The sequence below is a fragment of the Dermacentor variabilis genome, unplaced genomic scaffold, assembly GCF_050947875.1.
Source record: "Dermacentor variabilis isolate Ectoservices unplaced genomic scaffold, ASM5094787v1 scaffold_12, whole genome shotgun sequence".
NCBI classification, from domain to species: domain Eukaryota; kingdom Metazoa; phylum Arthropoda; class Arachnida; order Ixodida; family Ixodidae; genus Dermacentor; species Dermacentor variabilis.
Window position 1 is genome coordinate 25356637 of NW_027460280.1, and position 13999 is coordinate 25370635.

The following is a 13999-nucleotide window of genomic DNA, read 5'->3' on the forward strand; positions in this document are numbered from 1 at the left end:
CCACTCAACCCACACTCAACCATTGTCAAGTACACTCTACGCTAAAACGTCGCAAATTGTGAATTCTGAAAATAGCACCGGTACTAGAGTCAACGCAGCAACAAAAAGCACGTGTTCTGCGCGAGGCGTGGTCTGTGGAAAAAAACTCTTCCGTTACTCGTAGTGCCCGCAGCGCCACAGCCCTTTAAGTGGCACGTCGAGTAGCGTGCGTCTGTGTGCTGCCTTATCTGCGCTGCAGTAGTTGTCTTGCTGTGACCGTTGCGGCTGTTCACGGTAAGCATTCCCTCTCTTTAGCCATTTTCTTTGCGCGTAGATTAATGCAGGAATGCGGGAAACCTTTCGTCCCATCTGCGCCAAACAAAGTTTAGGCGCGTTCTCGCGTTTTCTTCGTTTGCTTTTTGTTTTGCTTTATTTATTTATTCAACGATACACGCGACCCACCCGTCCGAGCCCTCCTCGTTAGGCGCCAAATTTGACCGTCCCGGCGCGCAATGAGCACACCTGTACCACATGCTCCTTTGATTGAAACAATTTGTACGACCGCCGCAGCTAGATGAGGGCGTTGTCACCGGGCGCTCGTGCATGCGTCCGTATAACTTCATCTTCCCAGGTCGCGTGTATGCATTCCCGCAAACAGGGCGGGCGGGGGGGGGGGACATCCTAACCCCCTCCCCTTAAGGTTTGTATGCGCAGGGCCAGCGTACGGCACGTGATTAACTCATGAAGTATTTCTTCCCAGCTTTTACTGCACGTGCTAATGTTCTCATTTGAAGCAGTTCCTTTTTGTGTACCGTTTTCATTGCAGAATTTAGTGATTACATCAGGGGACGCATTCTCGAACCATCGCCGCCTCTATTCTTTTTTTTTTTTTCAATGCCATTGCAAGCGCTCGCTCCCTAATGGGAGCCTTTGTTCGCAGTGAGCTGCCGCGATGCGACACTACCCAGATGGTACGACTGCTTGCATCGCGCGTGCGTCAGAGCGCGCGCGTCAGAGCGCGCGCCGCTGCCGTTCCAGTGAAGTGGTAGACGCTCCCTACCTGCGTCTGTCAGGTTATCACGCGTCTGTCAATCTTTTTCAGACTTCCGTCGTGATGCGCCACTCAGATAGTACTCTCGTCCACGACCGTAAAGCAGGCGCACACGCTGGCGGACGGGGGAGAGTAGGAAAGGACGATAGGAAAGGGTGGTGTGAATGGTTGGATCGGCCGCATCAGGCTGGCATTAAAAATAAAAAAAGAATAAAAGAGGAGGTGATGCTCGAACGACCACTCTCGACGATTCTACCGCCTTCACGTGACGTAGTGTCCAACCAGCCAATAAGCGCGCGCCTGATGGGCGAGGCGATAGTAGAGCTTTAGATTAGGGGACGCAAGCGGCTTGCGTACGCAACTAGGGGCCACGGTACTGCGCGTGCGCAGCACCCTACGTTTTCGTGTGCGCATGCGCAGTACCGTCGCCCCCTAGTTATTGCCTACGCAAGCCGCTTGCGTCCCCTAATCTAAATCTCCCTAGTATCACCCAAAGTGATCGTCCCAGGATACGCCCCCAAATCACTTTTCCTTAGCGGAGTAAATACAGGTAAAAAAAGAATAGACACCGAGATATTGCCTCTTGAAGCCCTTGTATGATTTATAGCAATAATTTAAGAGGAAGCTTTAGCTCGGGTGCTCCTATCTAAATACATGTAAAAGGAGAATTCGTTAGTCTCGGCAACCACTGCACCAAATTTGACGAGGTTTGTTGCACTTAAAAGAAAAACTTAAGATCTAGTGACTGTTGGTTTCGAATTTTTGATTTAGGTCGTCAATTTTTTATTAAAAATTGGCAAAAATCGAAAAATTTTAAAATAGAAAACTATGAAGTTTACAACTCTGTAACTCATCAACGAAAAATCAAAATACAATTCTGTGAAATGCATCTAATAGTACATACAAAGCGGACAAAATTGATATGTTACACATGAATCTCAAAAAAACTTAACATGGAAATACAGCTTTTGCAGAACCCTTGTAAACAATGTAAGAAATTCACGTAACATGTAAAATGACATATCGAATTTGTCCGCTTTCAATGATCTAATGGATACCATTCACAGAACCATGGTATCTGTTCTTGATGCAGAGCTATGAATTTTTAAACTTCGTGCTTCTATTTTTTTCAAACTTCTGAATTTTTGAAAATTCTTGTAACAATATTCAAGCCCTAAATCGAAATTCCGCTTCCAACAGTCACTAAAATTTAACTTTCTCTCTCAAATGCAACAACTTTCATCAAAATCGGTCCAGCGGTTATCTCGGAATAACATTTTGCATTTTACATGTGTTTGAATAGGCAGCGTCGGAGTTGGGCCCAAGCTAAAGCTTTCTCTTAATGCTCCCATATAACTAAGTACATTTAAGAATGCCCTCAATAACTACACTCGCAGATTTTAAAGGCTTTATCGTGCCTGAGGCTGTGTACAATGTACAGGGTGTCCCAGCTAGCTTTAGCCAGAGTTTAAAAATATGCGACTGCCATGTTGCTCGACAAAGTTAGGTAATGTTGTTTGCCGTCGCTTGGAGATACCCAAATTATTTTTTTCCATTCTGCCAAATTAGATAATTAGTCTTAATGAATTAACTTCTCAGATATTATAATTAGATGAAAACGTGTCAATGAGAAAATTGTAGAGCGACATGAAAAACTCTGCTGCAGCTTTCTGTTGCTCGATATGTGCTACATAAGTGTTTTTGAACGTGAAAGAAGCCCACAAATGCAATCAAAATTGCTGCGCGACTGGCTGCTTGAGGCACTTTGCGTGTATTTGCGGGCTTGTTTCACGCTCGGAAAAACTTTTATGTAGCATGTATTGAGTAACAGAAAGCTGCAGCGCGAGTTTTTCATGTTGCTCTACAGTTTTCTCATTGACACTTTTCATCGAATTATAATATCTGAGAAGTTGATTAATTAAGGCTAATGATCTAATTAGGTGAAATTAAAAAACTAATTTGAGTATCTCCAAGCGACGGCAAACAACATTACCTTTGTTCTGTCCAGCTACGTGGCACTTTCATATTTTTAAACTCTGGCTAAAGTTAGCTGGGACACCCTGTATATAGATCCTTTGTTTTTGGGTAGTATTTTTTTCTGAAATTTGGGGGGTAAAAATAGGGTGTTATTGGTAAAGAGGAAAATCGGGGAGAAATTGGGGAATCTTGAGGTCTGGCATGAAAGCTGGGGAAAAATTGGTGGTTCTGATTTCTGACAGCTCAACATTCAAGATTTTTTGGCAAGTTCTACAAACAATTAACGCAACTGATGGCATCCTTTTGGACACAATCTGTTTCAACAAGTGAAATCACTCACAAGAACATGTAATGGCAAGGAGAGCTGCTTGCAAATCATCTGATGAACTGATCTCTGCAAATCCCCATTGTCATACATTATTAATACATTTAAAAAGAACCACATTAACAAAACCAACAGAAAGAGATAGGTTTGGTGATTCCTTCTTTACATTTTTCTCCTGATTTTTTAACTAACAAAAAAAGTACAAAATGCAGTGTACAAGGGTTTGCTTTGCAGGAGGTGTGGTGCTTTTCCTTGCCTTACAAGCCGTTGTTGGCGTATGTTATTAGTATGTGCATTGGGAAGCACTTCGTCTGTCCTAGACCAGTCAGGGCTTTCATCCTTGTCTGTTGTCGTCTTGTTTTAATGGTTCCGAATACATGCCCTTGCAATAAAATGAATGGAATACCAACTAGACTAATCGGTCATCTTTCTTTGAAGGTAACATAGTTAGGTATGATCCTCTGAGTCTTTATTGCAGACATACATCTACATATACATGGCTGACGAGAAGGGAAAAAAGGCCGCTATGTAGCTCGACGTCAGAGCTACTGCTCGCAATACAGAGCAGCATCAATGCTCTGTTAGCTCGATTTCTAGAGCACTAATGCTGTTTACTTGTGGGTGACATACAGGAAATGTGATGCAGTATGCCATTCTTGTATTCATGTAAATCTGGCTGCTAAAGAAAGCAATAAGATTTCACTCACTCAAGACTGGCAAGCATTGAATATATCTTTTATATGTCAGTTTCTGCTTGAATATTAAGGGAAAATGAGGCAAATAAACTATTCATATATTACTAACATTATATCTTGACCACCTGCTTGGAAAAGTTGGGCAGCATTTGTTAGCTTTGTAACACCTGCATTTATTGAAACCCATTATGAAAGGGCAAAATTCGGGGAGAAATTGGGTTTGACCCGATTGTTATAAATTTTGTTCAGGGTGCCAAAATCGCAAATTAATTGGATTTTACCCAAAAATGAAGGATCTTAAGTATATATAGTTGCTCCATTGTTGTATTCAGTTGGAACGCCTCTACAACGGAATTACCTGTATAACGAAGGATTGATTATGTCTCTGCTGAATGCCTATCTTTTGCAAGTATTGTGAATGCCTCTAAGACAAAGACCGGTACAGCGAATTTACTATATAACGAAGGAATTTAGGTGTCCCCAATGGCCCATTTGTTCCTTTACAACTAATGCCATGCAGCAGTGCTGCCACTGCTCTCTGCCGACATTACCAACGTGCTCTCTGTGCTAGTGCTTACAGCAACGTTAGCAATGCATTTGAAGAGCATGCGCATGTCAGTAGTCCTCCTGCTCTGCTTCAGGAATCGCTCAACTCGTACACTTCTTGTAATTGTTGTAATGCATCAATGGGTGCAAGGGCTGAGGGATACATTGCAGTTGATTACGATGCAATCATGTAATCGTAACTGACAACTAACGATATCTTTAAAGCCATCGAGGGCAGAAAGGATATGAAGGTCAATTAAGGCGGTAGTGGTGAAGATGTTGTAAACGAATAAGAGTTTTGATGGAAAGAGAGGCGATAGCAGCATTTGACGATATGCAGATTTTGCGTGTCTACTGCATTTCGCCATGGAGCATGCAGTGGACCTCGGTGCAATAAGGTTGGCTGAAGTCATGCATTCTGTCAGGAAAAGTGTGCCCGAAGAAATTAGCACCTTATTTCATTATGTCACTCTTTAGTTTAGGTTAAATATAGGTTTGCTCCTGTTGAATGTGCTTAGTCTGCACTAGGGTGAGTGGTATGGTGTGTGACCTTTGCAACGAAGGGGCCTTTATAACGAAGGATCTTGTAGGTGCTGAACACTACGTTATAAACTCATTTAACTGTATGTAACTCTTAGTTTCAGGTTTGGCTTTGCTTTGTTGTGAAGGCTTTTAAGTGGTTAGAAATGGGGATGGTATTGGGATTTTGCTAGAACAGCTAGAAGCTTCTGGTTAGCCATCTTTATCTGGGTTTGGCAGCTGCATTGGGCAATGCCACATGCTTGGCCACAGTCATGCAGACCAAGAAGACAGTGGTGAACCGTGCCTGCTTAAGGCTTCACATTTGCCTCATTACGGTATCTGGTATTCTAAAATCACAGATGACTGCAAAGGACAAAGAAAAGGAGGAGTGAGGGGCATACTGCTCGGAGGTTTTGGGCCAGGTGCCAGTGCGCATTTATCTGCTTGGCAGTGTGTTCCTATTACTGAGTGCTTAAAGCCATTTCTTATGTATTCATTTTGCAGAAAGTTATGCATGCTACCAAGCTGTCTTCCAGGGTTTTGCGACAGCAGCTGAACTGGTTGCAAAAAAGGACTCAGGCTAAGCTGTATCCTCTAAGTTCTGATCAGGTCTTCGAACGTGAAGAAAAATATGGTGCCCACAATTATCATCCACTTCCAGTGGCAATCCACAAAGCAAAAGGTATTTATTTATTAGTAATTATCAGCAGCACCATCAAGCCATTATTGCATGGGGCAATCCATGTACACATGTCTTAATGTCTATGATGTATTCATGTTTTATTATTATTATTATTATTATTATTATTATTATTATTATTATTATTATTATTACTTTCATCTCGCTCAAATTAGTCTTACAGTTTTTGTCGGGAACAAATACTCTCAAAATCATTTGGACAGGTAATTTTTAGCACACGACTAACAGCCATTCTATTAAAGGGCTCTCTTGAAGTTTTACTGTTATTGTTATGGGTTGTTTTGTTCCATCATGTTTTTAACAAAACCCAACTGCCATCGCCCATGCCCTAACTAATCAGTGTCATCATTTTAGTACCCATTTATTTTACGCCATTTACAGCGACAGGTTTTTAGGCCTTCTTACACCCATGTCACATTTACCATGATGAATTTGCTGTCCACTCCATTCACAATACATTGTTAAAATTACCATTTGGCATGGCGCTCTTTGGCCATACCTGGCCCTTGCGCCATTAAAAACCACATATCATCATCACCATCACATTACAAAAAAATTAGCAAAACTTGTGTAGTCCCATATAGCCTGGCTGTGTGGCAATGAGACCAATTGTTCGACGTATCTACCTAATTTGGCAAGCAGTTACAACAGTGACAAAAGGAAAACAAAACTAAATACACATATTAGAAAACACATGATTCAATTATACAGAGGATAACAGCGAACAAGTTGACCATTTGTCCAATTATACCAATTATCCACTGAACATAAAACGCTTCATGGCCACGGGAAAATCATGTGCTGCTTTGTCGTATGTTCAAGTGGTCATCTCAGACTGCTGTGGCAGTGCTCTGATGTACAGTCGACCAAAAAAGTTTACGGACCATGGGGTCTCAGAAAATGCTAAACATACGAGCAGCCTTTAAAAGTAGCCAGTAAAACTGTATATCACAATGTTGTTCACATATACCAGTAAAGGCTGTAATTGGGAATACCAGGCTGCGTTTTGAGGTTGCGGAGATATTCAGATTTTCGTCAGATCTTTTGGTCTGCAAACTTTTTTGGTCGACTGTACTTGTGTAAAAGATTTTATTAGCATTATTCCAGCTTCATGAATACTATAGGGGTGAGCTTATTGTCACCATAAAGCTTGGCTGCTTTGTTAAACAACCTTCGAAGCTTTGCAGGAGCATTCTAAAGTTGCCAGTTGAATGTGTCATTTGCTCACATTTTGTTTGTTGCAAACATGATTCTGGGGCCACTGCATGGCAGCTAAGCCAGCAGTATAAAGAACAAAATCTTTGTTGACTAAACAATATACAGTGAGTGTGGCTCCCAGAAGGTTTACAGAGCTTGACTCTTGCTCAATGTTTCAGCTTCTGGGTTATGTTGAATGTCATTCTGCGTCATCAGGCGACTTACTTAAATGGCAATGTTACTGTGCACTTGAACTTGACATTAAGTAAACTGAAAGGAATTGTTCAAATAGCAGCATTTTGTGCACTTTTAGACAGGAAGTATTACAAAGCAATTTTCAGTGACTGAAATTTGAAAAAAAACAGACATACACTGAAATGCGATGGTTCTGGGTGTGCATTCAAACATCACTGTCTTGCAAAAAAGGTTAGTTCAGTATGCCACTGTACAATGTTATACCTCTTTAAGGTTCTCTATGGACTTCTGTAATCTTAAGAAGGTTACATGTAAAATAGGACAACCTCTAACTTTTCAAAAAGTATCCCAGTTTCATGGTACTTCTACACATAGCTCACTCTCTGGCTTTTAAGGCATTGTAAAGGGGATATTTTGACTGCCCTTTATAGCACACTGAAGTGTCCCTTGTAAATACCAGAGTTCAATGCAGGTTACTTAGATTAAGGGATTTGTGTAGACAGAAAAGTTAATAATCAGAGAAATACGATAGCAAGTGGACAAAGGCATCCTCTTATGAGTTTTTCTTGCCTGCTGATATAAGCTCTAAAAAAAAAAGTGAGAGCCAGTTCAGTGAATGCTTGTTATCAAAGCTCTCTTCATCTCAACACAGCCTGTATCCATGCTTTTACAGCAATGGCTGTTGCAGCAGCACTTCAGCTGCATTTGTAATGCTGCTGTGTGTTGCTGAAATTGCTTTTGCAGCGACCCAATAATTATCATCGTACCTTAATGATGATCATAAAATGGAATGTAAGATTTTAAGGAAAGAAAAACCTGAACTGGTTTTGAACCTAGGCACTTTCTAGTCAGAATATTGAAAGTGATGTCAACAAAACTGCTTGAAATTCAATCCTTATGGCCTGTTATAGTTGTATCTGGATGGGCATTAAATCTGCCATTCAGGAATATTTACAACTTCTGTAAGGGCAATGCTCCTTTTCTACACAGTTGGTTGTGCACTGAGTCAGCAGCGCATATGCTAGCGCAGTCTAGTGCAACTAGTATGCACATGTACCTATATTTCAGCATTGAAAAAAGTAGCATAGTAGAAACAAGTAAAAAGAAATAACCTTTTATTTTAACAGTAATAATTATGCATGCTAATACACTAGGAATTAATTATGTTCGAAATATGTGCCTGATGGCAGGTGGCACTGGCAGTTATGCTATGTGTTTTGTGTCACTTCACATATACATAAAAATAGCTTCTCTGAAGCAAAAATTTAATAATTAAAAAAAAAGATGATGTTGCAATCATGGCATCTCGCATACAATTTTGTTTTTTTGCATTGTGTTGAAAGCTGATGTTGCTGAAGTAGCTGATTGTAAGCAGCATAGCATTAATAAATAATGTATTTAACTGAACTGTGCTGTACAGTGAGTCAGTTATTGCCTCAAGAGAAGCATTTGAATTGCACTTAAAGGGCCCCTCACCAAGCCTCATAGGAAATTTTGGTTCTACGCTAGAATTTTTAATACTGAAGAATGTTATGTTAAAAAGGGCTTAGTAGTAGCCGAGATATAATTAGTGAAATATTGTAAAGCAATGGTATGAGGAGGTGATCTACCCTCCCCATGGCATAGGCTCTCTCCTGTTGTCTTGACCAGTGACATTGTCCTCCTACTGTATTCCAAATCAGCCCACCTTCCCTTTTGTCACACCCTGTGCCCCTGTGACAGCCAGTTCTTTTTTTCACACCTCCTTGCTTGTCTTGTTGTTTGGTGCATTTCCTGTAGCTGTTCTGTAAGTTTGGGGTTTCACGGGAATCTCCAGAGTTGCTTGCGCTACTTGTGGATATTTGTGTGCTGCAGACACAGTGTATGTGACACTAGCAGGCCGAGTGGCGCCCCTGAGAAGAAGAGCATAAAGGCTTTTGTTTGAATTTTCAGCTGATATTGGTGGCATAAATTGGTGTAATCCTTTACAGGCATATTCATCGCCACCTTACCACAGAACACCTATACAAACTTGGAGAAGGGAAACTGTACCTTCCACAGTGCTACGGAAATAAGCGTAGCGGTGGCGTCGTGAACTAAAGTATGCGACCACGGGTGGCGCTGTACAACAGGAAACGGAAACGGGGTTTTGCACAGTTTACCAGGTGTTCTGTGGCTTTACTGGGTTTCTGGCTGCTGCGCCTTGATCGTGCTCCCGCGAGTTTAGTTGCTGTGTGGCAAACGTAACGCCTACATATGTATGTAGGCGCTACGTTTGCCACACAGCAACCAAACTGGCGGGAGCACGATCGAGGCGCAGCAGAATACATGTAGCACTGAGTCATATCGAGTTAAGGCACACCCTCAACTGACTTTTAAGGGCATCCCGAGCGGTTTTTCGTTTATTACGCCGCCGTTACCCCGAGTTGTGCCGCCGCGCTCCAGCTGTTGCATTTCGTGTAGGGCTACTGACAGAATGCGGTTTCCAGGTGGCACGATGGCCTCGACTGGAATAAACGCTCACGACACCAAAGATTGAGTAAGCCTGAAAATATTTTATTTGCAGTTTACAAGTACAACAAAAAGCACACGTCTACGCATCCACACAAACGCGGTTACATAGTCAAGAACATAGTCAAGAAATGGCTCATTAATAAGGGTAGCACAAACGCACAAGAAAGAAGACCTAAGCTACAAAACGTATGGTCGGCTGCTAAGTATAATAATTTCCCTGTCACCGCGTGTCACTTTTATACAGCATCTTTACAGCACTACTAGGTCGGGTTGTTTGGCGGAAAGAACGCAACAGCTTACGGCCGTCAGCTGCCTCTTCCTTACGGGTGTCATAATTATCCTAATCTCCGCATCAACGTCGTGCAAGTCCGCATACAGGCATCTGTATCTGAACCATATGTGCCAGCTTAATACATGTGAAGTGAAATTATGATAACCACTGCGTCTTATCAAAGGTATTGGTTTTGCAAATGCGCATTACAGCTGACGGAACGACATACTGTAAGTGAAGCACAAGAGAACAAGGACAAAAGGAGAATACAACACTTGAAGAAGAAATGAAGAATTAGTAGGCGTACAGCAAACAAGCGATGATGGAGAACACACAATGATGCATCGAGTGTTCTGTGACATCGGTTTGCGTACTTACGGTGTTATGGAGATCAACGGCATAAAAACGTACCTTCAAGCGTACTCCCTCAACCTCCGCCGCATTCATTATGATAATCAACGCCTAAACAAAATGAGGCACTATTTTTTGCCAAGAGTAGACCTCTTTACAGCAAGTCTATGTAGTGACTCGCAGACGAAACCAGCATGCTTTCGAAAATGTTTTACCGCCGTAGTATTCGAACGCCAACGGCCAGGAAAACACATCGATGCCAATAGGCTGTCGGCTGTCGGTGGTTAATCAAGTACAAAAACCTTGATGCTATGACTTAAAAGCAGCTTCAACAATCAAATTTAAAAAAAATCAACTGCCTATTTGCCTGAGGTAAAAAAGCATCCTTAGACACCTCGATTGTTTATGTCAATGGTTTGTGTAAAGTAAAACATTTAGCATGTTCAGCGCCCCTAGCAGAGAAAGCACAAATTAAAGTATTCGACCAAATTACAGTAGCTCCACTTGCGCGCTTACGCTGAAACGCGCCTCGATTGATTTTTCGCCCTCTGTGGCCATTTGTTGAACTTGAGAGTGTGCGGGGCCTGACCTTACCTGCTTACTGCTCTTGTTTTCAATGTGCAACCCTGGTGAGGGGCCCTTTAAATGTGCTACTTATATGTGACGTTGCTTGGAATGTCCAAAATTAATTTCGAATTATTTTTTGTGCCCAGGTAAAAGTTGTAGGCTTGTTACGAAAAGCAGGAATGGCTGTCCAATGTGAAGGAACACCTTCTCAGTAAAAAGAAAACGAACCGTTGAGCCTAATTGCTCCATTCAGTGGGCTAAAATTGGTTCCAATTGGCCATCCTTGTGGGTCCAATTGGTATTGCGACAGTTACAATTGAGGCCCACTATGTTTCCCATTGACACTTTCGGCTGATCTGCTTAGATCTGCATTGGACACTTGAATATTCATGGGTGTCCAGAGGCACCAAGTGAAATCTGTAAACCATCATCATGAGCCTGTTTTATGTCCACTGCAGGACGAAGGCCTCTCCCTGTGATCTCTAATTACCCCTGTCCTGCGCCAACCGATTCCAACTAGCACCCGCGAATTTCCTAATTTCATCGCTCCATCTAGTCTTCTGTCGTCCTCGATTGCATTTCCCTTCTCTTGGTACCCATTCTGTAACCCTAATGGTCAAACGGTTATCTAACCGGCGCATTACGTGACCTGCCCAGCTCCATTTTTTTTCTCTTGATGTCAATTAGAATATAGTTTATACCCGTTTGCTCTCTGATACACATCGCTCTCTTCCTGTCTCTTAACATTACGCCTATCATCTTCGTTCCGTCGCTCTTTGCGCGGTCCTTAACTTCTTCTCAAGCTATTTTGTTAGACTCCAAGTTCTTGCCCCATATTTCAGCACTGGTAAAATGCACTTATTGTACACCTTCCTTTTCAGTGATAATGGTAAGCTTCCAGTCAGGATCTGACAATGTCTGCCGTATGCGATCCAGCCCATTTTTATTCTTCTGCGAATTTCCTTCTCTTGATCAGGGCTCCCTGTGACTAATTGACCTAGGTAAACATACTCCTTCGCAGACTCTAGAGGCTGACTGGCGATCCTTGCCCGGCTATTTATCATTATCTTTGTCTTCTGCATGTTAATCTTCAACCCCACTCTTACACACTCTCTTGTTAAGGTCCTCAATCATTTTTTGGAACTCGCATGCACTGAATAGAACAATGTTATCGGCAAACCGAAGGTTGCTGAGATATTCGCCATCGGTCTTTACTCCTAAGCCTTCCCAGTTTAATAGCTTGAATACTTATTCCAAGCACGCAGTGAATAGCATTGGAGAGATTGTCTCCCCTGTCTGACCCCTTTATAAATATCTTCCTGCTTTTCTTGTGTAGAATTAAGGTAGCTGTAGAACCTCTGTAGATATTTTCCAAAGTATTTACGTAAGCTTTCTGTACTCCTTGATTACACAATGTCTCTATGACTGCTGGTATCTCTACTGAATCAAATGCTTTTTCGTAATCTATGAAAGCCATATAGAGAGGCTTATTGTACTCTGCGGATTTCTCCATGGCCTGATTAATGACATGGATGTGATCCATTGTACAGTATACCTTCCTGAAGCCAGCCTGTTCCCTTGGTTGACTAAAGTCCAGTGTTGCCTTTATTTTGTTGGAGATTATTTTGGTAAATATTTTATATAATACTGGGAGTAAGCTAATGGGCCTATAATTTTTCAATTTTCTTACGTCTCCGTTTTTGTGGATTAGTATAATGTTTGCATTCTTCCAATTTTCTGAGACCCTTGCAGTCAATAGACACTTCGTATAGAGAGCCGCCAGTTTTTCTAGCAATTATGTGTCCTCCATCTTTGATTAAATCGACTGTTACTACATCTTCTCCTGCTCGTGTTCGTATGACTATGACTATAACTGTGACTGTTCGTGTTTCTACTGCATCAAATGCCTTTTCGTAATCTATGAAAGCCATATAGAGAGGCTTATTGTACTCTGCGCATTTCTCAATAACCTGATTAATGACATGGATGTGATCCATTGTAGAGTATCCCTTCCTGAAGCCAGCCTGTTCCCTTGGTTGACTAAAGGCCAGTGTTGCCCTTATTCCATTGGAGAATATTTTGGTAAATATTTTATATAATACTGGGAGTAAGCTAAGCGGCCTATAATTTTGCAATTCTTTAATGTCTCCGTTTTTGTGGATTAGTATAATGTTTGCATTCTTCCAATTTTCTGGGACCCTTGCAGTCGATAGACACTTTGTATAACGAGCCGCCAGTTTTCCAAGCATTATGTCTCCTCCATCTTTGATTAAATAATCCATCATCTCCATCATATTCCATCATCCATCCATCATATTCTATCCATCATATTCCATCATCTCCTGCTGCTCTTCCCCGTTTCATTTCTTGCGAGGCCATTCTGACCTCATCGCTAGTTATAGGGCGAGTTTCTGTATCCTGTTCATTACTGTTTCGAATAGTTATCCTGAGTCCTCTTGGTATTGTACAGGTCAGCATAGAATTCTTTCGCTGCTTTTACTATACCTTTGAGATTGCTAATGATATTACCCTGCTTATCTTTCAGTGCATACATCTTGGTTTGTCCTACGCCAAGTTTCCTTCTCACTGATTTCAGGCTGCGTCCATTTCTTATGGCTTCTTCAGTCTCATGCACGTTATAATTTCGAATATCACTTACTTTCGCCTTGTTGATCAGTTTTGACAGTTCCGCAAATTCTATCTTATCTTCATTATCGTACTTTCATTTTTGGTCCTTTCTTTATTAGGTCCTTCGTTACTTCGTTGGGAGAGCTTGCCTACTGGTTGCCTTGGTGCCTTGCCTCCCACTTCAAATGCTGCCTCTGAAGCCAACCTAGTTACGGTTTCATTCATTAGCTCTATGTCATCATCATCTCTCTGTTCTAAGGCTGCATATTTGTTTGCAAGTACCAGCCTGAATTTGTCTGCTTTTACCCTTACTGCCTCTAGATTGACCTGTATCTTCTTGACCAATTTAGCTCTTTCTCTCTTCAAATTGAGGTGAATCCTAGCCCTCACTAACTTATGATCACTGCACGTTACTCTACCTATCACTTCTACATCTTGCACTATGCTGGGATCAGCAGAAAGTATGAAGTCAATTTCATTTCTTGTTTAAAAGGACCTTGAA

At 41.7% G+C, this 13999-nt stretch overlaps 1 protein-coding gene across 1 annotated transcript in view; it reads left to right on the forward strand.

Annotated features, from left to right (window-relative positions):
* The window catches only part of Oat (Ornithine aminotransferase precursor), a 76223-nt gene continuing 62224 nt past the window's right edge, over positions 1-13999 (forward strand). Inside the window, exons 1-2 of the mRNA XM_075676866.1 lie at positions 1-273; positions 5600-5777. Coding sequence (XP_075532981.1) covers positions 5606-5777 — 172 coding nt within the window. The 5' untranslated portion in view covers positions 1-273; positions 5600-5605. The remainder of the gene's footprint in view (positions 274-5599; positions 5778-13999) is intronic.